The sequence below is a fragment of the Girardinichthys multiradiatus genome, chromosome 10, assembly GCF_021462225.1.
Source record: "Girardinichthys multiradiatus isolate DD_20200921_A chromosome 10, DD_fGirMul_XY1, whole genome shotgun sequence".
Classification (NCBI taxonomy): domain Eukaryota; kingdom Metazoa; phylum Chordata; class Actinopteri; order Cyprinodontiformes; family Goodeidae; genus Girardinichthys; species Girardinichthys multiradiatus.
The window spans coordinates 2,492,314-2,513,912 of NC_061803.1; the positions used below are offsets into that span (position 1 = coordinate 2,492,314).

General features: G+C 40.8%; 1 protein-coding gene and 1 long non-coding RNA gene across 4 annotated transcripts in view; one reads left to right on the plus strand and one right to left on the minus strand.

Moving 5' to 3' along the window:
- Positions 1–526: 526 nt before the first annotated feature.
- LOC124874998 overlaps positions 527–21,599 on the minus strand; it is a 33,569-nt gene continuing 12,496 nt past the window's right edge. The window contains exon 3 of one of the 3 annotated variants that reach the window (XR_007039933.1): positions 527–914. This is a non-coding gene — a long non-coding RNA (uncharacterized LOC124874998). Of the gene's footprint in view, positions 915–14,967; positions 15,259–20,597; positions 21,032–21,599 lie in introns of those variants that run through there. The other 2 variants (XR_007039934.1, XR_007039935.1) reach the window with 2 other exon arrangements.
- LOC124874993 (gastrula zinc finger protein XlCGF57.1-like) lies at positions 3,546–13,412 on the plus strand. Its single transcript, XM_047376720.1, has 2 exons — positions 3,546–3,824; positions 10,535–13,412. Exons 1-2 carry the CDS (start codon positions 3,683–3,685, stop codon positions 12,067–12,069), a joined length of 1,677 nt encoding a protein of 558 aa, XP_047232676.1. The 5' UTR covers positions 3,546–3,682; the 3' UTR covers positions 12,070–13,412.

Below are 21,599 nucleotides of genomic sequence, written 5' to 3' on the forward strand. Positions count from 1 at the left end.
ATTAAATTAGCTTAAACTTATCTTTTAAATAATGCTCAAACCATTTTGTATTAGCTAATGTGGGATTCAGACTGAACGCGATTTAAGCGTCAGCTGCGTCTGGTTTTCATGCAAAGTCTATGGTGGACGCGCGTCTCGGGGCGTCGAGAGGTCCTGCAGCGTGCTTCACGCGTCTGGCGCGGTGCGTTATGATGCGTTTTGTGCATCAAGCGCTGTGTGTTTTCAGATTTCAAGCGTCTGAAGCATGTTTCGAGCTTCCAAAGCGGCAGACGCTAGAGTTCGGAAATCTGAACTTTTGGAGGTTGACGCAGCACGTCAACCAATCAGAGAAGCTCAGTTTTGTGACGTGTGACATATTTTATCATGAGAGGGAAGGGCCACTTTACTATTTAAATATCATAAACCACATCTGAAGGCTGAAATAAAAGAAAAAGGACAAATCAGCTTTCTGAGTTACACAGCGCTGCATTTAATAACATCCTAACCCAGCTGATCACACATAAAATCAGCTGTTCGGACGCACAAAACACACAAAACAACACCACCGTGACCATGAAACAGCGTGTTTGGTTCTGACATTTATTGACGGTCCTTAACCGCACACCAGCGCCTGCTGGAGGAGGGAGCAGGCAGAGAGCAGCTGCCCGTAATCAGACTGTCTGCCTTGAATCAAACAGGAGGAAGTCCGCGGAGCATGAATATCCAACCTAAAACTAACTTTACAGCAGTCAAAAGTCAGCAGTTTTGCGCTTTAAAGTCTGTATCCTTATTATTGCCATGGCTGAGACAAATATGTCCTCATAAAATTGGAACTTCTTCAGGCAATCTCTGGAGCTTCACCAGCCCAAACTGCAGCATCTCTCCTTGCTGCTTCTCCTGCCACCCCCCATCTGAGTGGAGCGGAGCCGCAGCGCCTAAAACCAGTGGAAAAAGGGGCATTATTGTCGCGGTTTGAGCCAGTCCTGTCATTATTTAGCAGATAAAGCCATTTGCCATTGTACACAAGAGATGGCAAAACAAATCACCAATGGTAGCTCCTCTCAACGCTCATCTGTCCACACTTTGCTCAGACGCGCCTCTGGAGCGTTTTTGACGCGTGTCTAGAGCATCTGACTTCAATTATCAGTATATCTGACTGTTTGCAATTAGTTTTTAGTGGGGAAAAGCCATGTACATTGGAGATAGGCAGCTAATTGTAACCAATCAATAGGGAGAGGTTGACCCCTGAAGACACAGCTCCTCCTCATTTGCACAATGAGGGACAAATAGAGTAAAAAAAATACAAAGAAATAAACAGACAGAAAATATTAAATTATACACATAAATAAATACATAAAAAACAAGTAGTTAATAAATAAAGTTTAAATTTATAGTGGATAATAAATAAATAAGGTAATTATAAAGGGGAATAAATAAAGAAGCTAATTAAGAGATATAAATGTATGTCTCATAGTATAATTTAATTACTGCCTACATTTATTTATTAAATGTATTTTTCGTGCATTTAATTGTATGCTTATTTATAATATTGAGCATTTATTTCTTTCTGTATATATTTTTAAATATGTCAGAGTTGGTCCTCCATACCGATGGGTGAAATGCCTTTATAAGGGAGAAAGAATCAGCTGTCAAACTACTGGTTTAATCTGCAGGGCCAAAGTTAAAACCACCCCATGCAGGCAACTTTACAAACATACAGGGAGAAAAAAAGAACAGTTAAAAAATATTTGGTTGGACAATCGTACAGAAAGCAAAGGCGTTAGAAATAAATAATTTAGATATCAGTGCCACTAATGATAATACCACCCTGGATTTTACCTGATGCTGTTGTTGATTTAACTTCATTAGAGAGAAAACACAGAGATAAAACGTTCATTTATAATTCAGTAACAGACAGTGCACATACAGGTCCTTCTCAAAATATTAGCATATTGTGATAAAGTTCATTATTTTCCATAATGTCATGATGAAAATTTAACATTCATATATTTTAGATTCATTGCACACTAACTGAAATATTTCAGGTCTTTTATTGTCTTAATACGGATGATTCTGGCATACAGCTCATGAAAACCCAAAATTCCCATCTCACAAAATTAGCATATCATTAAAAGGGTCTCTAAACGAGCTATGAACCTAATCATCTGAATCAACGAGTTAACTCTAAACACCTGCAAAAGATTCCTGAGGCCTTTAAAACTCCCAGCCTGGTTCATCACTCAAAACCCCAATCATGGGTAAGACTGCCGACCTGACTGCTGTCCAGAAGGCCACTATTGACACCCTCAAGCAAGAGGGTAAGACACAGAAAGAAATTTCTGAACGAATAGGCTGTTCCCAGAGTGCTGTATCAAGGCACCTCAGTGGGAAGTCTGTGGGAAGGAAAAAGTGTGGCAGAAAACGCAGCACAACGAGAAGAGGTGACCGGACCCTGAGGAAGATTGTGGAGAAGGGCCGATTCCAGACCTTGGGGGACCTGCGGAAGCAGTGGACTGAGTCTGGAGTAGAAACATCCAGAGCCACCGTGCACAGGCGTGTGCAGGAAATGGGCTACAGGTGCCACATTCCCCAGACCTGGGCTACAGAGAAGCAGCACTGGACTGTTGCTCAGTGGTCCAAAGTACTTTTTTCGGATGAAAGCAAATTCTGCATGTCATTCGGAAATCAAGGTGCCAGAGTCTGGAGGAAGACTGGGGAGAAGGAAATGCCAAAATGCCAGAAGTCCAGTGTCAAGTACCCACAGTCAGTGATGGTCCGGGGTGCCGTGTCAGCTGCTGGTGTTGGTCCACTGTGTTTTATCAAGGGCAGGGTCAATGCAGCTAGCTATCAGGAGATTTTGGAGCACTTCATGCTTCCATCTGCTGAAAAGCTTTTTGGAGATGACGATTTCATTTTTCAGCACGACCTGGCACCTGCTCACAGTGCCAAAACCACTGGTAAATGGTTTACTGACCATGGTATCACTGTGCTCAATTGGCCTGCCAACTCTCCTGACCTGAACCCCATAGAGAATCTGTGGGATATTGTGAAGAGAACGTTGAGAGACTCAAGACCCAACACTCTGGATGAGCTAAAGGCCACTATCGAAGCATCCTGGGCCTCCATAAGACCTCAGCAGTGCCACAGGCTGATTGCCTCCATGCCACGCCGCATCGAAGCAGTCATTTCTGCAAAAGGATTCCCGACCAAGTATTGAGTGCATAACTGTACATGATTATTTGAAGGTTGACATTTTTTGTATTAAAAACACTTTTCTTTTATTGGTCGGATGAAATATGCTAATTTTGTGAGATAGGAATTTTGGGTTTTCATGAGCTGTATGCCAAAATCATCCGTATTAAGACAATAAAAGACCTGAAATATTTCAGTTAGTGTGCAATGAATCTAAAATATATGAATGTTAAATTTTCATCATGACATTATGGAAAATAATGAACTTTATCACAATATGCTAATATTTTGAGAAGGACCTGTATGCATCTCAGAGTTGATCAGGTCATATTTCTTTTGTAGCGTCCTGATTCACACTCCTCACCGGTTGGTCGCAGTAATGCACCAAATTGGTGTTTGCCAACAGCGAAGAAGGAGAAGAAGAAGAAATTCTTCGCTGGGTTTGGATCGAAGCTGATCTCTAACCGCTCAGTAACTGTTAAAGGATCATTTAAAGAGAACAACAACAAAGATGAGGAGACAGCAGCTCAAACGGTGGCAGAGTGCAGCAGTGGGAGAGATTTCCCAAACGGCTGAAGAGGACAAAGAAGATCAGCTGCGGAACAACATCCTGGAGGCTGATTTTAACCCCAAAGTTCTGCTGCACAGATTAGGTTTGTACGTTTTCTGGTCAGTTATGGCTTCAGAACATTATTAGGTGATTAATGGTTTAGCTTCTTAAAGCCCAAATGTACCCTATAGACGTAAAACAGTAAACACGTCGTTACTCGGTAGAAACGACCCGCGTCCGCCATCTTGTTAATGGTAAGTTGAGCTTCGACATAAATCGAAGTTTGCTTAGAAACTAATTAAGCTTAATTGTGTTAATGAAAGAGGCTGCAAAAATAAGTTGTTGCTCGTTTTCATACGAGAATGAGGGGTTTAGACATATTGGGTCTTTGACTATATCTGTTTCTGTAGTTCTGCGCTTGCGCAGCACAAGAACTAAGGAAGCTGAGAAAGCTCAAACATAACGTTCCTGCTACTTTCAGTTAATCTGCCTCGTTTCCTTTTAGCTTGCAATACTGCCTACTAATTTACTCCGTGTCACCATTGGACTAAAGTGCTGTCACTCAATGTATAAATAATGTGACGTCATCGTTTGATTTCTGAGCCATTCAATTAAATACTGATGTATTCATTAATTCATTCTTTTCACTGCTTTCAACAACTTCAAACCTATCTATAGATATAGACTTAAAAATCGTTTCTTTATTTTAATGCAATTTTTGTCCAAAAACATTTCTTGAAGGGGAAAATATTAAATATGCTTCAGCGTTTCCTCTAGGATTTTGGTCTGTGGGGGTCCTGCTGTGTAGTTCTGGGCTGATCCTCACCTTCTTCATGATCATTGATGCTCCACGAGGTGAGATCTTCCATGGAGCCCCAGACTGAGGAGATTGATTGTCATCTTTAACTTCTTCCACTTTCTTATAATTTCACCAGCAGTTGTTGCCTTCTCAGCAAGCTGCTTGGCTATTTTCCTGTAGCCCATCCCAGCCTTGTGCAGATCTGCTATTTTATCCCTGATGTCCTTACACAGCTCTCTGGTGTTGGCCATCGTGGAGAGGTTGAAGTTTGAGTGTGAGGACAGGTGTCTTTATACAGATAACATGTTCAAACAGGTGCAGTTAACACAGGTAATGAGTGGAGAACAGGAGGGCTTCTTAGAGAAGAACTAACAGACCTGTGAAAGCCGGGATTCTTACTGGTTGGTAGGGGATCAAATGCCTATGTCATGCAATAAAATGCTAATTAATTATATATATTATTTGATGATTTCAGAAAATAAAGATTTCCTTGCATTTTTAAAGTTATATCTGTAAAGTATCTCTTTATAAATCTCGTAGTGAACCTGGGGTGAACCAGTCTTTTGCCACCTCCGTTCGGCTTTTCGGCACTACTTAATGGGAGCAATGGAATCACTGATGTCTGACACCTTAGAATAGGAGTTATCTACCAGCTCATTTACTGAGTTACAGGACAAAATGAAAATGGAAGAGTAAGCCTGGTTAAAGGTCTCAGTTGCACTGTCCTTAAATAAGTGTTTTCTTAAAATATCTCTTTAGCTAATTGAGTCAATAGAGATTACGCTTTAAAAGAAGAGGTGTGGTAAGGTGTATTCGTCACTTCCTGTTTTCACTGTTGCACTTGGTGGATTGTTTGGTCTGTGAAAGCTCTCTTGATTGATCTAATTTCTCTTTACTGTGATATCTGTGACTTGTTCTAATACATAAGCACATTAAAACATATATTCTCTGTTGCTGCATTTAACGTTTGGGGACTCTCCGTGTTTTACACGGTTTTTCTAGTAGTGGTAAGGGGTTGTTAGCTTAGCGTTAGCTTTACCTCCACCATGGCTACCTGTTCTGCTGTTTCTCTCTCTGAGTCTCCTCCTCTCTCCTGCTCTCTGTGTCAGATGTTCAGTTACTCCTCTACCTCCTTTAGTGATAATGGGACGTGTAATAAATGTAGCATTTTTGTAGCTTTGGAGGCGAGGGTGTCTGAATTGGAGGCCCGGCTCCGCGCTGTTGAAAAACCAGCAGATAGTCGAGGCCCCTTAGCCAGCACGGAGCCACCGAGGGTAGCTCACCGTAGCAGTCCTCCAGCAGAGCCCGCACAGCTGGCGCCTCAGGCCGGCTGGGTGACGGTACGTAGAAAGCATAGTCCTAGATCCCAGCCCACAGGTCACCACCAACCCGTCTGCGTTTCTAACAGATTTTCCCCGCTCAGCGACACACCCGCTGAGAAGCCAACTCTGGTAATTGGCAGCTCCATAGTCAGAAACGTGGCCCTAGAGACACCAGCGACCATAGTCAAATGTCTGCCAGGGGCCAGAACGGGCGACATCAAATCATACCTGAAACTGCTGGCTAAGGATCAGCTTAAATACAGTAAGATTGTTATTCACGCTGGCAGTAATGACACCTAGTTACGTCAATCGGAGGTCACCAAAGTTAGTGTTGCTTCGGTGTGTAAGTTTGCTAAAACAATGTCGGACTCCGTAATTTTCTCTGCTCCCCTCCCCGATCTGACCAGCGACAACATGTTTAGCGGCATTACCCTATTACGACACAGTGTCCAAACTGAAGGGATTAAAAAATAATCTAAGAGGAGAAAATCAATAAAATCTCATAAAAATAAAGAACAATCAGATTGATTTATTTTTCCTCACAGAAACCTGGCTGCAGCAAGAGGATTATGTTACTATAAATGAGTTAACTCCTACTAATTATTTAAATATTCACATTCCTCGAAATACCGGGCGAGGAGGAGGAGTAGCAACCATCTTTCAGTCCGATTTATTGATTAGTCCCAGACCAATCAATAGCTACAACTCTTTTGAATATTTAATCCTTAGTTTTCCTCATCCAAATTGCAAAGCATTAAAACCACTTCTGTTTGTTGTTTTGTACCGTCCACCAGGCCCTTACTCTCAATTTATAGATCAGTTTTCAGACCTTTTATCTGATTTAGTGTTAAAAACAGATAAAGTTATTATAGTGGGGGATTTTAACATTCATGTTGACACTGAAAGTGATAGTTTAAATATAGCGTTTAATGCTATCTTAGACTCAATTGGCTTTGATCAAAACATTAGCAAACCTACCCACATTTTGTCTTATGGGATTCTTTTTAAATAAAATTGATAGTTGCTAATCAAATGTGTGAACATTTATACAGCAATGACCTGTTTGAAGAGTTTCAGTCAGGTTTCAGAGCTCATCATAGCACTGAAACAGCTCTGCTGAATGTCACTAATGATATTCTTATGGCCTCAGATAATGGACTTGTGTCTGTTCTGGTTCTGTTAGATCTCAGTGCTGCATTTGATCCAGTCGACCATAATATTCTCTTAGAAAGGCTGGAATATGCTGTAGGGATCAGGGGAACAGCGCTAGGCTGGTTTAAATCTTATCTGTCTGACAGATTCCAGTTTGTTCATGTAAATAATAAATCGTGGAGTACCACAGGGTTCAGTACTTGGGCCAATTCTCTTTACTATACAGGTCCTTCTCAAAATATTAGCATATTGTGATAAAGCTCATTATTTTCCATAATGTCATGATGAAAATTTAACATTCATATATTTTAGATTCATTGCACACTAACTGAAATATTTCAGGTCTTTTATTGTCTTAATACAGATGATTTTGGCATACAGCTCATGAAAACCCAAAATTCCTATCTCACAAAATTAGCATATCATTAAAAGGGTCTCTAAACGAGCTATGAACCTAATCATCTGAATCAACAAGTTAACTCTAAACACCTGCAAAAGATTCCTGAGGCCTTTAAAACTCCCAGCCTGGTTCATCACTCAAAACACCAATCATGGGTAAGACTGCCGACCTGACTGCTGTCCAGAAGGCCACTATTGACACCCTCAAGCAAGAGGGTAAGACACAGAAAGACATTTCTGAACGAATAGGCTGTTCCCAGAGTGCTGTATCAAGGCACCTCAGTGGGAAGTCTGTGGGAAGGAAAAAGTGTGGCAGAAAACGCTGCACAACGAGAAGAGGTGACCGGACCCTGAGGAAGATTGTGGAGAAGGGCCGATTCCAGACCTTGGGGGACCTGCGGAAGCAGTGGACTGAGTCTGGAGTAGAAACATCCAGAGCCACCGTGCACAGGCGTGTGCAGGAAATGGGCTACAGGTGCCGCATTCCCCAGGTCAAGCCACTTTTGAACCAGAAACAGCGGCAGAAGCGCCTGACCTGGGCTACAGAGAAGCAGCACTGGACTGTTGCTCAGTGGTCCAAAGTACTTTTTTCGGATGAAAGCAAATTCTGCATGTCATTCGGAAATCAAGGTGCCAGAGTCTGGAGGAAGACTGGGGAGAAGGAAATGCCAAAATGCCAGAAGTCCAGTGTCAAGTACCCACAGTCAGTGATGGTCTGGGGTGCCGTGTCAGCTGCTGGTGTTGGTCCACTGTGTTTTATCAAGGGCAGGGTCAATGCAGCTAGCTATCAGGAGATTTTGGAGCACTTCATGCTTCCATCCGCTGAAAAGCTTTATGGAGATGAAGATTTCATTTTTCAGCACGACCTGGCACCTGCTCACAGTGCCAAAACCACTGGTAAATGGTTTACTGACCATGGTATCACTGTGCTCAATTGGCCTGCCAACTCTCCTGACCTGAACCCCATAGAGAATCTGTGGGATATTGTGAAGAGAACGTTGAGAGACTCAAGACCCAACACTCTGGATGAGCTAAAGGCCGCTATCGAAGCATCCTGGGCCTCCATAAGACCTCAGCAGTGCCACAGGCTGATTGCCTCCATGCCACGCCGCATTGAAGCAGTTATTTCTGCAAAAGGATTCCCGACCAAGTATTGAGTGCATAACTGTACATGATTATTTGAAGGTTGATGTTTTTTGTATTAAAAACACTTTTCTTTTATTGGTCGGATGAAATATGCTAATTTTGTGAGATAGGAATTTTGGGTTTTTATGAGCTGTATGCCAAAATCATCCGTATTAAGACAATAAAAGACCTGAAATATTTCAGTTAGTGTGCAATGAATCTAAAATATATGAATGTTAAATTTTCATCATGACATTATGGAAAATAATGAACTTTATCACAATATGCTAATTTTTTTAGAAGGACCTGTAGTCATTTTGCCCTGTTGTCTAGAGGGTTGTCAACATGGATACAGACAGAAGAGCATTAGTCAAATTTCCCCAGGAACACCTTTTTACACTTTAGTAAATCATGAAACAAAGTGGCCACCTGCCCTCGTCTCCTATGCTCCCTGCTCTCACTTAGAGTGAACACCTCCCAATTACAATTTTCCATCAGTGGAGGGGTCTCATTACTTTCTTATAACCATGTTTGTGGTAAAAAAAAATATAACATGAAGGATTATGCTTAATAATTAAGTCATAGATTTAAAAAGATTAAGTGGTGTCCTGTGATTACCAGCCCAATAAGGTGGTGGTATTAGGACAATAGAGAAAAGGGTGAATCAATCTCTGGCATTACTGAACAGCAAAACTGCACACATGTTATAAATTCACACAATTTCTTAAAATGGAAAAATGTATTAACAAAAATAATTCAACTCAAAGTCAAACATATTTCAGTTAACAAACGCTTTACTGTACTAGAACTCAATTAAAACTACCAAGCAACATGAGACAATAGGAAATACCAATGAACTATATAAAATATGGACAAGGGAATTAAAGAAATGAGGTTAGGTTAGTCTTTGAACTAACTTAGACAACAATACTTGGTATTCCTTCAAACCACCGATCATAATGCAAGATCAGATAAATTATAATTTATTAAAATAATATTTTAAAGAGCGATTTGCTGAATAAAAGCTACCTTCTTACTAATTCTAAATGGTGTTTAACTGTCTTTTTTTTAGTACAATAATATTCAAGGAAATATTATGTGGAATGGGATCTAGGAAATATTTCCTAGATTGGAAACTAACAATCTTTCTTGATAAATGATTCTTAGCTAGCCCTTACCTGGTGACGAGGAGACCTATGGACTCATAAGGTGGCGGCGAGTCACATGTAACCCCGACTTGACTAGCGCTAGCCATTAGCAGTTTGAGCTAACAAGGGAAAGTCTATAACTTCTCAAAAGTCAAATGTGTACCTTTAAAATACTATTAATACAAGGATCAAAATGCATAAGCGTTGACGGCGCATTATGGCCGGTCTGTGTTTAAAATCACCCTTTAAATAAAGTTCTCTTAAATTTAAAACATAACACAGAACATATGATTATTGACCTCGATGCTGAGAGGCCTGTTCAAATAAGCTGAGCAGCTAGTTTGGTAGACATTAAATGCCCAGGTTTCCTTAACACAAAGCAGACTTCAGGGAATAAACATTATTTAGATTATTTCATCCTGTTGGAAGAAGGGGTTCCAAAGAGTGCTTGTTTTGGGAAGCAAAGTGGTCGACTGGGACCACTTTGCAAACAAAGGGACTTGCATTGCAGCTACTCTCAGTAACTTTGGGGGGTCGTCTGTTTAGCCAGCTTGGCCGAACTGCGGTTCTGATACCTTTCCTTCAGGTCGTGGAGAGAACCGCTTCAGGGTCTCTGCTGGGGCTTTCTGGTTGCTTCTGTGGGCCTCAGAACGAAAGTCAAGACATACTTGTCTTAATCAGCCCCTTTTCGTAAGAGCACTAGAACATTTTGAGCAAATGCTGACAGATTTTATATGTTTGTGTGTCTTTTTATGCACTTTTAGACATCTGTTTCTTCCTGGTTTAAATGCTTATTCTCTGTACCATTTCAGGTTTTAAAAAAAAAAAAACTTTCTAATTTTCTAAGTTTCTACAATGTTTTCTGCAGATGTTCAGCAGATGCTGATGGTTAAAGAAGAAGCTCCTGTAAACCACAGACCTTGTGCTGACCTACATGACCTAAAGCCCTACCACATAAAGAAGGAACAGGAGGAAGTCTACATCAGTCTGGGTGGAGGGCAGCTCAATGGGAAGGAGGAGATTGATGCCATCAGGTTTTCAGCCAATGCTACTCCCATAAAGAGTGAGGATGATAAACAGTCTCCTCTGCTCTCACAGCTTTATCAAGACAAAATTAAAGGTGAAGAGCTTCCAGAAGAGATGGACAGAGAAGAATCCATCATGATACAAGATCACAGACATGGTTCCATTTCCTTAGAGACTAAGAAGGATGAAGATGACGTTGATGTAGAGCACCCTGTCTCAGAGCTGAAACATTGGAAGGAGAGCAGAGATCCTGAATCAGATGGAAACATCAACAAACCTTTTAGCTCGTCTGAGTTTGCAGAAAAGTTTGTTCATGGTCGCTTTCTTCAAAAAGAAATGATTAATTCAGAAAAGGGGTCTTTAGGCTCGCAGTATAGTGAGAAATGTGTCGTAGATGAGAAAAATGTGAAATCACCAAGGAAAGTCCAGACAGGAGTGAATTTTACCTGTGAAGACTGTGGTAAAACATTTGCTAGAAAACAAAGTTTAAACACACATAAAGTAATCCACACTGGACAGAAACCTTTCTGTTGTGATCTATGTGGACAAAGATTCACCCAAAAAGCACATTTAAAAGATCACATGAGAACCCACACTGGACAGAAACCTTTCTGTTGTGATCTGTGTGAAAAAAGATTTACTAGAAAAGGAAATTTAAACTCTCATATGAAAATCCACACTGGGCAGAAACCTTTCTGTTGTAATCTGTGTGGAAATAGATTTACTGGAAAAGGAAATTTAAACTCTCATATGAGAATCCACACTGGACAGAAACCTTTCTGTTGTGATCTATGTGGGAAAAGATTTAGTGTCAAAGAAAGTTTAAACAAACATGTGATAATACACACTGGACAGAAACCTTTCAGTTGTGATCTGTGTGGACAAAGATTTACCCAAAAAGCACATTTAAAAGGTCACATGACAATCCACACTGGGCTGAAACCTTTCTGTTGTGATCTGTGTGGAAAAAGATTTAATGGAAAAGGAAATTTAAAGTCACATATTAGAATCCACACTGGTCTGAAACCTTTCTGTTGTGATCTGTGTGGGAAAAGATTTACTGTAAAAGGAAGTTTAAACAAACATATGATAATCCACACTGGTCAGAAACCTTTCTGTTGTGATCTATGTGGAAAAAGATTTTCTTTTAAAGGAGATTTAAATGCGCACGCTAGAATCCACACTGGGCTAAAACCTTTCTGCTGTGATCTATGTGGAAAATGTTTTACTGAAAAAAGAGGTTTTAACAGACACATGACAATCCACACTGGACAGAAACCTTTCTGTGGTGATCTATGTGGACAAAGATTTAGCCGAAAACAACATTTAAACAGACACATGAAAACCCACACTGGAGGGAAAATAACTGAGGTCTGAATGCTCAAACTGGCCAGCTACAGTTGGCTGTAAATTTCCTTGCTCTTTCATTAAGAACAACAGTTTTCATTTGTCAGTTTTAGCATTTTTCTAAAGGTTAATTTTTATATTTTAGTTTTAAAATATTTTAGCTTACAGAATTGATGTTTTTTATAGCTTTCTTCACTGAAGACCGGTGTTCCAGTTTCATTTCACTTGAAGGTGACAGTTGTTTGTATAATAGGTGACGCAGAAAATCCTTCTAAGGCAACTGTTTGTCGTGCTCTCAGGAATGTTACTGTACAGCAGAGGTGCCCATGTTGTCGACTGCAAACAGTCATTGAAGTCAAGTTGTCCTCCTTAGCAGAGTGGTGCATGTCCCTATCTGTCACACAGGACACCAGGGTTTAATCCCCAACAGATTGTAATTCTGGTTTATGTTATTAGGCATAAATAACTTTGGTTTTGTTAAAATTTACCTGAGCTTTTAAGACAGGTGCTACCAGCTCTCCCAAAGCCCCTCCACCGTTGGACGTTAGTTCTTTGTGACTTGGACATTTATAAGTAAATTTGCAATCAGCAAAGCAGTGGGAACTCTGTACAGTTTTGTGGTGTTCTCTAGTCACAGACCCACAAGACCAATAAAAGAACTATTCCATAGAATTTCAGGTTTCAGTGAAAGCAGTAATTAAGTTCTGACATTTTGCGACTTCAAGCATCATCTATTCATATATTTCTGGGTTTCCTGAAATCGTTGGCAGTTACTTTCACTGCTCCTTTACTAAATAATGGAGATTATGTTTTATTTGTTTTATATTGCATGGCACAGTTTATCATCTGCTCAAAAAGCTTTTATATTGATGCTGTCACCAATGTCACCTGATGATGTCGCACCTCTAATTTAATTAAGCGGTATATGCCTTTTATTCTCCTTTACTATACAGCATCTTTAAACTTTTTGTGACTCCTGTTTTTTCCTGATAAGTTCTTTATAGTGTTTATTCTGGTAATTTTCAATGGTTTTAGTGATGTATGAAGCTGGATGCTTTCATTGCCTTCTGCTTTTTCTGACACACCCCAAGTTTCCCTATTGTGGGACTATAAAGGATTTTCTATCCTATTCTGTATTAAATACATTTATTTAATACCAATGTAGTTGACATACTGTAGCAGCCAATTGCAGTTTTGTACTGTAAAGCGAATATATGTTATAATAATTTCTGATTTACCAATCGCTTATCTAACTAAAGACTATTGTCGTTTTATTTCATTAAGTCATCTTTATTGCCTGCAAGTTAAAATACAGTAGTTTTTGTTCAAATAAATAAAATCATCCATCTCTGTGGGCCCCTCACTCACATTAACTGATGTGTTGTGTTTCAATTTATGTTTTCTGCATCTGCAGTTTTAGGTATGATTCCACATGTTTTTACGTGTTCTTGTAAGTATACCTTGTACAGGTGTTTCACAGGGAACTTTCGGGTCAGAAAAATATCAATTTCAGTTGCATGTTTATTCTTTTTCTTATGAATTCATGAGCCAATCTTTAACTCCTTACACATTAATTGGTATTTAATATAACTTTAATATTTTGAATTTTTCAAAGTTTTATGCAGACAACTCTGCAGGAGAGACCATAGTACCAGGTTTGGATGCAGTCTCCCAGAAGCTCATGTCTTGCCATCCTTTGCTCCACTGTCTAACCAGCTTCTTTTTTAGATAAATATTTTGTTATAATTGTACAGTCAAGATATCCATTCCCTGTAATTCTGGACTGATTATCAGTTTTTTATTCTAATAAATAATTTTTTTTAACTAAAAACATGTTCTGTAGGTATCTGATATGAGATTACCTGATGATGATGATAATAAAAGAAAAATAAGTGTGTTAGTCTGTGTTTAGTAGTTCTTTTGAATTAATCATGCAGCTATACAGCAGCAACTCTGGCCAGATGCAGGTTGATAAAAAGATTTAATGTAAAATAATGATTTAAGTTTTTTCCTGCTTATGGATCCAATGCAATGTAAGGAATAATGGAGGGAATTAATCTTCTGTACAACTCTAAAGCTGCTCATCATCTGTTAATTATCAGTTGAAACAAAAAATAATTTGCTTTTATGCAGAGTAAAGGAGTAATGCCATCTGCTGGAATGAAAGTGTTTTGCAATATTCTTCATAACTTCCGCCATTGCCATTGCCCCCATGGAAAAAGAAAGTACGAGATTCCCTGGGAATCCTACTACCTAAGTAAATCAAATCCTGGGGGTTTAAATGCTGGTAGTTTTTTCAGTAAATTGTAGTAGGACTAACTAGTGTCGTAGGTGTCATGGTTTGTTATTGGCCATGTAGCTCAGCACAATTATCTGATCATTTTGCCACAGCGTTCCAGTAGTTTTCATGATTAACTTATCGTGTATGACCTAGTTGCCAATGCTAAACCCTTGTTGGACCAAGCCTTCCCTGTTTGCTCTTTGATCCTGAACCATAGCCTGCCTTCTCATTCCCCCTTGTCTTGCCTTACGTCTTCTAGTAAGCTTATTGTTCTCAGTCTATGACCCTAGTCTGAAGACCATTGCAGTTGAAAACGTTATACAAATTGGGAAAAAGTGTACCTGCTATTTCAAAGTAGTAGAAATAAGAAATGTTTATATAGACCATCAATTAAGAGAGTTCTTGCCTCAAGTGGAGGATATTAAGAATCTCTGGGTCTTGTTTACAAGTGAGGGGAGAATGAAGCAAGAGATGGGCAAACAGATCGGTGCGGCTGCCACAGTAATCCGGATGCCGTGCCGATCTGTTGTGGCAGAGCTAAGCCCAAAAGTGAAGCTCACAATTTACAAGTCACTCTACGTTCCTTACCTCACCGACGGTCATGAATTCTGGGTCATGACCGAAAGAAGGAAATCCCGGATACAAGTAGCTGAAATGAGCTTCCTGTGCAGGGCGGCCGGACACTCCCTTAGCGATAGGGTGAGAAGGTCAGCCATCCGGGAGGAGCTCAGAGCAGATGCTTCTCCACATCAAGAGAAGTCAGTTGAAGTGGCTTGGGCATTTGTTTCAAATGCCCCCTAGATGCAGGCTCGGCCCACTGGAAGACGCCCAGTTGATGACCCTGGACACATTGGAGGGACTATGTCTCCCTGCTGGGTTGAGATGTCTGCAGAAAGGGAAGTCTGGGTGTTTCTGCTGAGACTGCTCCCACCGCGACCCTGTCCCAATAACCAGAAGACGACAAGTACGAGTACTTTTTTGAGAAGTTATTTCCATTGATTTCTTTTTATTTGAGGATTATTTGATAGTTACCAACATCTGGTGTGAATTTTATTTACGCATTTTTATAAGAAATATTTAAACGGAGAAAATGTTCATTGCTTATTTTACCTGCTTTAAAGCCTAATTATTCAACATAGAAACTGGTTACAGATAAGAATTATGTGGCACAATGGAAACAATCGTATACAAGTGAGATGGAGACAAAAATTGTTTCAGTATATTGCTGTTGAGAAAAGGTGAATAGATCATGACATAAACCAACACATAAAAACAGCAATGCAAAATAAAAGGATAAGAAAAAATAATTAAAACAAATAATTTAATGTAACCAAAGCATCTACATACATCTTTATTAAGAAGTGACTCAGCCAAGGCTGAAGTCAAAATACTTTCTAATATACATGATGTGCTTCAATGTTTCCTGCAGATGTTAAGCAGATGGTTAAAGAAGAAGCTCCTGTAAACCACAGACCTTGTGCTGACCTACATGACCCAAAGCCCCACCACATAAAGGAGGAACAGAAGGGAGTCTGCATCAGTCTGGGAGGAGAGCGGTTCAATGGGAAAAGGAGGGGATTAATGCCCCCAGGTTTGCGGTCACTGTTAGTCCCATAAAGAGTGTGGATAATAAACAATCCCCTCTGCTCTCACAGCTTTATCAAGACCAGATTAAAGGCAGTGAGCTTCCAGTAGAGATCAATGGTGAAGACAAATCCATAAGGATACAAGATCATGGAGATGGTTCCATTTCCTTACAGACTGAGAAGGTTGTACAGGACAATGATGTAAAGCAGAAAAATGTGGAACCACCAAGGAAAGTCCAGACAGGAGTAAAGTTTAGCTGTGAAGACTGTGGTAAAACACTTATTAGGAAACACACTTTAAACATGCATAAAAGAATCCACACTGGGCAGAAACCTTTCAGTTGTGATCTATGTAGACAGAGATTTAGCCAAAAGCACCTTTAAACACACACATGAGAATCCACACTGGAGAGAAACCTTTCTGTTGTGATCTATGTGGACAGAGATTTACAGAAAAATCAACTTTAAACAGACACAGGAATATCCACACTGGACAGAAACCTTTCTGTTGTGATCTGTGTGGATGAAGATATACATAAAATGTTTTTTTAAACAAACATAAAAATCCACTCTGGACAGAAGCCTTTCTGTTGTGATCAATGTGGACAAAGATTTACAGGAAAATCTAATTTAAACACACACAAGAATCCACACTGGAGAGAAACGTTTCTGTTGTGATGTGTGTGGACAAAGATTTAACCAAAAAGGAAATTTAAACACACACATGACAATCCACACTGGAGAGAAACCTTTCTGTTGTGGTCTGTGTGAACAAAGATTTACAGAAGAATCAACTTTAAACAGACACAGGAATATCCACACTGGACAGAAACCTTTCTGTTGTGATCTGTGTGGACAAAGATTTAACCAAAAAGGAAATTTAAACACACACATGACAATCCACACTGGAGAGAAACCTTTCTGTTGTGGTCTGTGTGAACAAAGATTTACAGAAGAATCAACTTTAAACAGACACATGAGAATCCACGCTGGACAAAAACCTTCCTGTTGTGATCTGTGTGGAAAAAGATTTACAGGAAAATCTAATTTAAACACACACAAGAATCCACACTGGAGAGAAACGTTTCTGTTGTGATCAATGTGGACAAAGATTTAGCCAAAAAGAACATTTAAACAGATACATGAGAATCCACAATGAAGGAAAAACTGCTAAGCTATACATACTTACTCAAACTGGACATCTACATTTGGCAACATTCTTTACTCTGTTTCAGTATTTTCCTAGTGGTTAATTTTTGTATTTTAGTCTTAAAACATTTTAAGCCACAGGTTTGATGCTTTTTTTAATCTCGCCTCTACGTAGTCGGTTGCGCTGGTGTTCTCTTTCATGTAAAGGGTCAGATGGTTGAAATGAGGACTCTTGCATTGTGAATGGTTGTTCAAAGATACCAATTATTCTCTAAGTTGATTCCAAGACTAACTTCATTTACAGATTCTTCAAAATAATCCTTGGTTCTCAAACTTAAATAACATTAAATGGTAATGTTGCATCACTTGGTCATGGTTTTAACCATCTTTGATTCACTTGTTCATATTGTACATTGTTGGTCTTCTTTATTCTTCCGTTTTGCTTGGTAGTTTATATGGGTTGTTCTAGTATAGTAAAGAGTTTGTTGAATGAAATATGTTTGACTTTGAGTTGACTTATTTTTGTTAATAAATTCTTGTATTTTATTTGTCCTTTGTGTGTGTTCAGAGTTTTGCTGTTCAGTAATGTCAGAGTTTGGCTCACCCCTTTCACCATTGTCCTAATATCACCGCCTTATTAGGCTGTTATTCACCAGACAACACTTAACAAACCGAATTATTATTTATTAAAATATTAAATAATATATTCATAATAATAATTAAAACAGCTTTCATGACCATAGACATCAGAGCAACAGCCCTGTAGTCATTTAAACTTGTGATGGTGTGTTTCTTAGGGACCAGGATGATGGGGGAGCGTTTAAAGCAGGAGGAAACCACACAGCTCCAGACACTTGGTAAAGATATGAGTAAAGATGGGGGTTAGTTGGTCAGTGCAGATTTTCAGGTAGAGAGGACGACACTATCAGGACCCGGAGCGTTCTTCCTACTCAGACACTGTCAGGCAGGGTGTGAGAGGAGGGCGTTATAGAGTCATTAGACTCTAGAGTCACTGTTACACAGCTTTAAAGGACTCATATCATGCTGTTACCAGGGCTGCTCTGGGTTTTTCGGATCATTATCTAATCCACCTCATCCCAACCTACAGACAGAGACTAAGAGCTTCCAAACCCAAGGTTCACACTGTTAAGAAGTGGACTGAGGAATCAAAGCAGATGCTACAGGCCTGCTTTGAATACACAGACTGGACTGTTTTTGAAACTTCAGCCACTGACCTAAACCAACTAACTGATGTGGTGACATCATACATCAGTTTCTGTGAGGACATGTGTGCAGACCAAGACCTTCTGCACCTTTGGGAACAACAAGCCATGGTTTACTCCACATCTCAGGACTCTGCGAAGAGATAAGGAAGAAGTTCACAGCAGTGGAGATTGGGTGCGGTACAGGCAGGCCAGGAACAAACTAACAAAGGAGATCAAAGCATCTAAGAGAAGCTACAATGAGAAGCTGAAGAACAGCCTTTCTACTGGTGATACTTCAGCTGTATGGACCGGTCTGAGAAACCTGACTGCCTATAGGAGCCCCTCCACCCATCCTGAACAGAGTCGTCTCCTGGCCAACCGTCTGAATGGCTTCTACTGCAGACATGACAAGAAGCCATTCACACCTCAAATCATCCCCTCTACATCCCATTCAGGAACAAATTCTTCCCAGAAAGCAACCAACCCCCTGCCTTCAGATCCTCTGCCTGCACTAAAGATCTCTGAGGAAGATGTAAACAGGCTCTTTCAGTGCATGAAAACAAAGAAAGCTGGAGGACCTGATAACGTCTCCCCATCATGCCTGAAAGCCTGTGCTAATCAACTCGCTCCGATCTTCACCCAGATCTTCAACAAATCACTGGAAAAGTGTGAGGTCCCCTCCTGCCTCAAACAATCCACCATCATCCCGGTTCCCAAGAAACCCACCATCCTAGGATTAAATGACTACAGGCCTGTAGCCCTGACGTCTGTGATCATGAAATCTTTTGAGCGGCTGGTGTTGAAGCACCTGAAAGACATCACAGGCCCCTGATGGACCCCCTGCAGTTTGCTCACCGAGCAAACAGGTCGGCAGATGATGCTGTCAACTTAGGTCTACACTTCATCCTGCAACACCTCGACCACCCAGGGACGTACGCCAGGATCTTGTTTGTAGACTTCAGCTCAGCCTTCAACACCATCATACCAGACATCCTCCACCAGAAGCTCACCCAGCTCAACGTCCCAGCCTCCACCTGTCAGTGGATCAACAGCTTCCTGATGGACCGACAGCAGCAGGTGAGACTGGGGAGCATCTTCTCCCGATCCAGATCAATAAGTACTGGTGCCCCCCAGGGTTGTGTTCTATCCCCACTCCTCTTCTCTCTGTACACAAATGACTGCACCTCATCGGACTCGTCCGTGAAACTCCTGAAGTTTGCAGATGACACCACTGTGATTGGACTGATCCAGGACAGTGATGAGTCTGCATACAGACCGCAGGTGGATCGGCTGGTACACTGGTGTGGTCAGAACTACCTTGAACTCAAACCACTCAAGACCGTGGAAATGGTGGTGGATTTCGGAGAACACCACCCCCATACACCCCCCTCAACAACACTGTATTGGCCGTGGACCACTTCAGGTTTTTAGGAACCACCATCTCTGAGGACCTGAGATGGTCTTCACACATAGACACTGTTCGGAAGAAGGCCCAGCAGAGACTGTACTTCCTGAGGCAACTCAAGAAGTTCAACCTTCCACAGGAGCTGTTGGTCATCTTCTACACTGCCATCATTCAATCTGTCCTGTCTTCATCCATCTCAGTGTGGTTTGGTTCATCCACCAAACAGGACAGGTCCAGACTGCAACGAATAATCAGGACTGCAGAGAGAATCATCAGGGCTGACCTTCCCTCCATCCAGGACTTATACAGGTCTAGGGTCTGCAGACCCCACACACCCTGCACATAAACTGTTTAGAGTTTTACCTTCAGGCTGCCGCTACAGAGCACTGTTCACTAAAACCAGCCGCCACAGAGACAGTTTCTTCCCCCAGGCTGTTTCTCTGCTGTACATTCAGTCAGTCATTTTCTACCGCTTATTCCATAGTGGGTCGCGGGGGAACTGGTACACCCTGGACAAGTCGCCAGTCCATCGCAGGACAACACACAAACAATCAAGCACACACTCATTCATACACCTAAGGGTAATTTAGAGAGACCAATTAACCTAACAGGCATGTCTTTGGACTATGGGAGGAAGCCAGAGTACCCGGTGAGAACCCACGCATACACAGGGAGAACATGCAAACTCCATGCAGAAAGACCCCCGGCCGGGAATCGAACCCAGGACCTTCTTGCTGCAAGGCAACAGTGCTACCAACTGCGCCACCATGCAGCCCTGCTGAACATTCAATAGAGTACAAAACGACAGCATACAGATGTTGCAAATGCACCTTTTTATTATATATGTGTATATTGTACATTGTAAATATGTATATTCTGTTATACAAAAACAAAACCAAAGAGCAAAATGTACCGGAGTCAAATTCCTCGTTTGTATGTACGAACTTGGCAATAAAGCTGATTCTCATTCTGATTAGTGGGAAATGCTGGTCGACCCTTTGTGTGAAGGTGAGGTATGAAAGGCTGATAATCAAACCTACAAAAGACATGGTTCAGATCCTCTGCCAGGTGGGGTGTCATTACAGCATGGGGGTACGACTCCCATAGTTAGTAATAGTCTGCAAACTCCTCCACACAGAGGTGCTGTCGTTAGCTGGGAAGCTGTTTTGTAATTTTTTCTTTGTTACTTCCTCCCACGAAGGCAGTTTGAAGCCTGTTCTGGTTCCTGAAAATGATTTTGAACCGGTAACGCATGTATCCATCAACGAACAGAGTTTCCAGGGCACGAACTCTGGTTCAACTTGGGCACCACAGAATACCTGATTTTTCTACACGAACTGCAAAATCACACGTGGGCTGGTTGAAGCTGCAGACAACAGAAGCAACAAGTACGATTGGGAAGACGAAGAACACAGATGCTGAACATATACAAATGAAAATATTGTACATACCACTGTTCTTGCACAGTCTCCTTTTCTGTATTAACTACTTTATGGATGCTCTCTTTTGCATTACAAGCTCTGCTGTCTCACTACCAAGCTTTCCCTCTTGCATTGTGTAACGCCCACTGTTGTTGATTAATACTTGGTTCCCAAAACTGGTGGAAACATGTCGTTTCATTGCTGTTCCATTGTATAAACTTGTTTCAGTCTGTGTAACCATTGGAGTTGGGGTGAGGGTTTCTTTCAGTTCACAGTTATAGTTTTCCCTGCAATTAACAAATGAATTTGAAATATATACTTCTGGTCTGTGTAAGTTATACTTTCAGGAGGTGTTCCTAGAACAAATACTACAGGGTCCATTGGGATGTCAACGCACAACATTTTTTCTGACTCAGTTTTCATGTCTTCCCAGTATTTCTGCAGAAAAGGGCAGTCCCAAAAAATATGTGAGTGGTCTGCTCTCATACCATAATTTCTCCAGCATAGTGATGA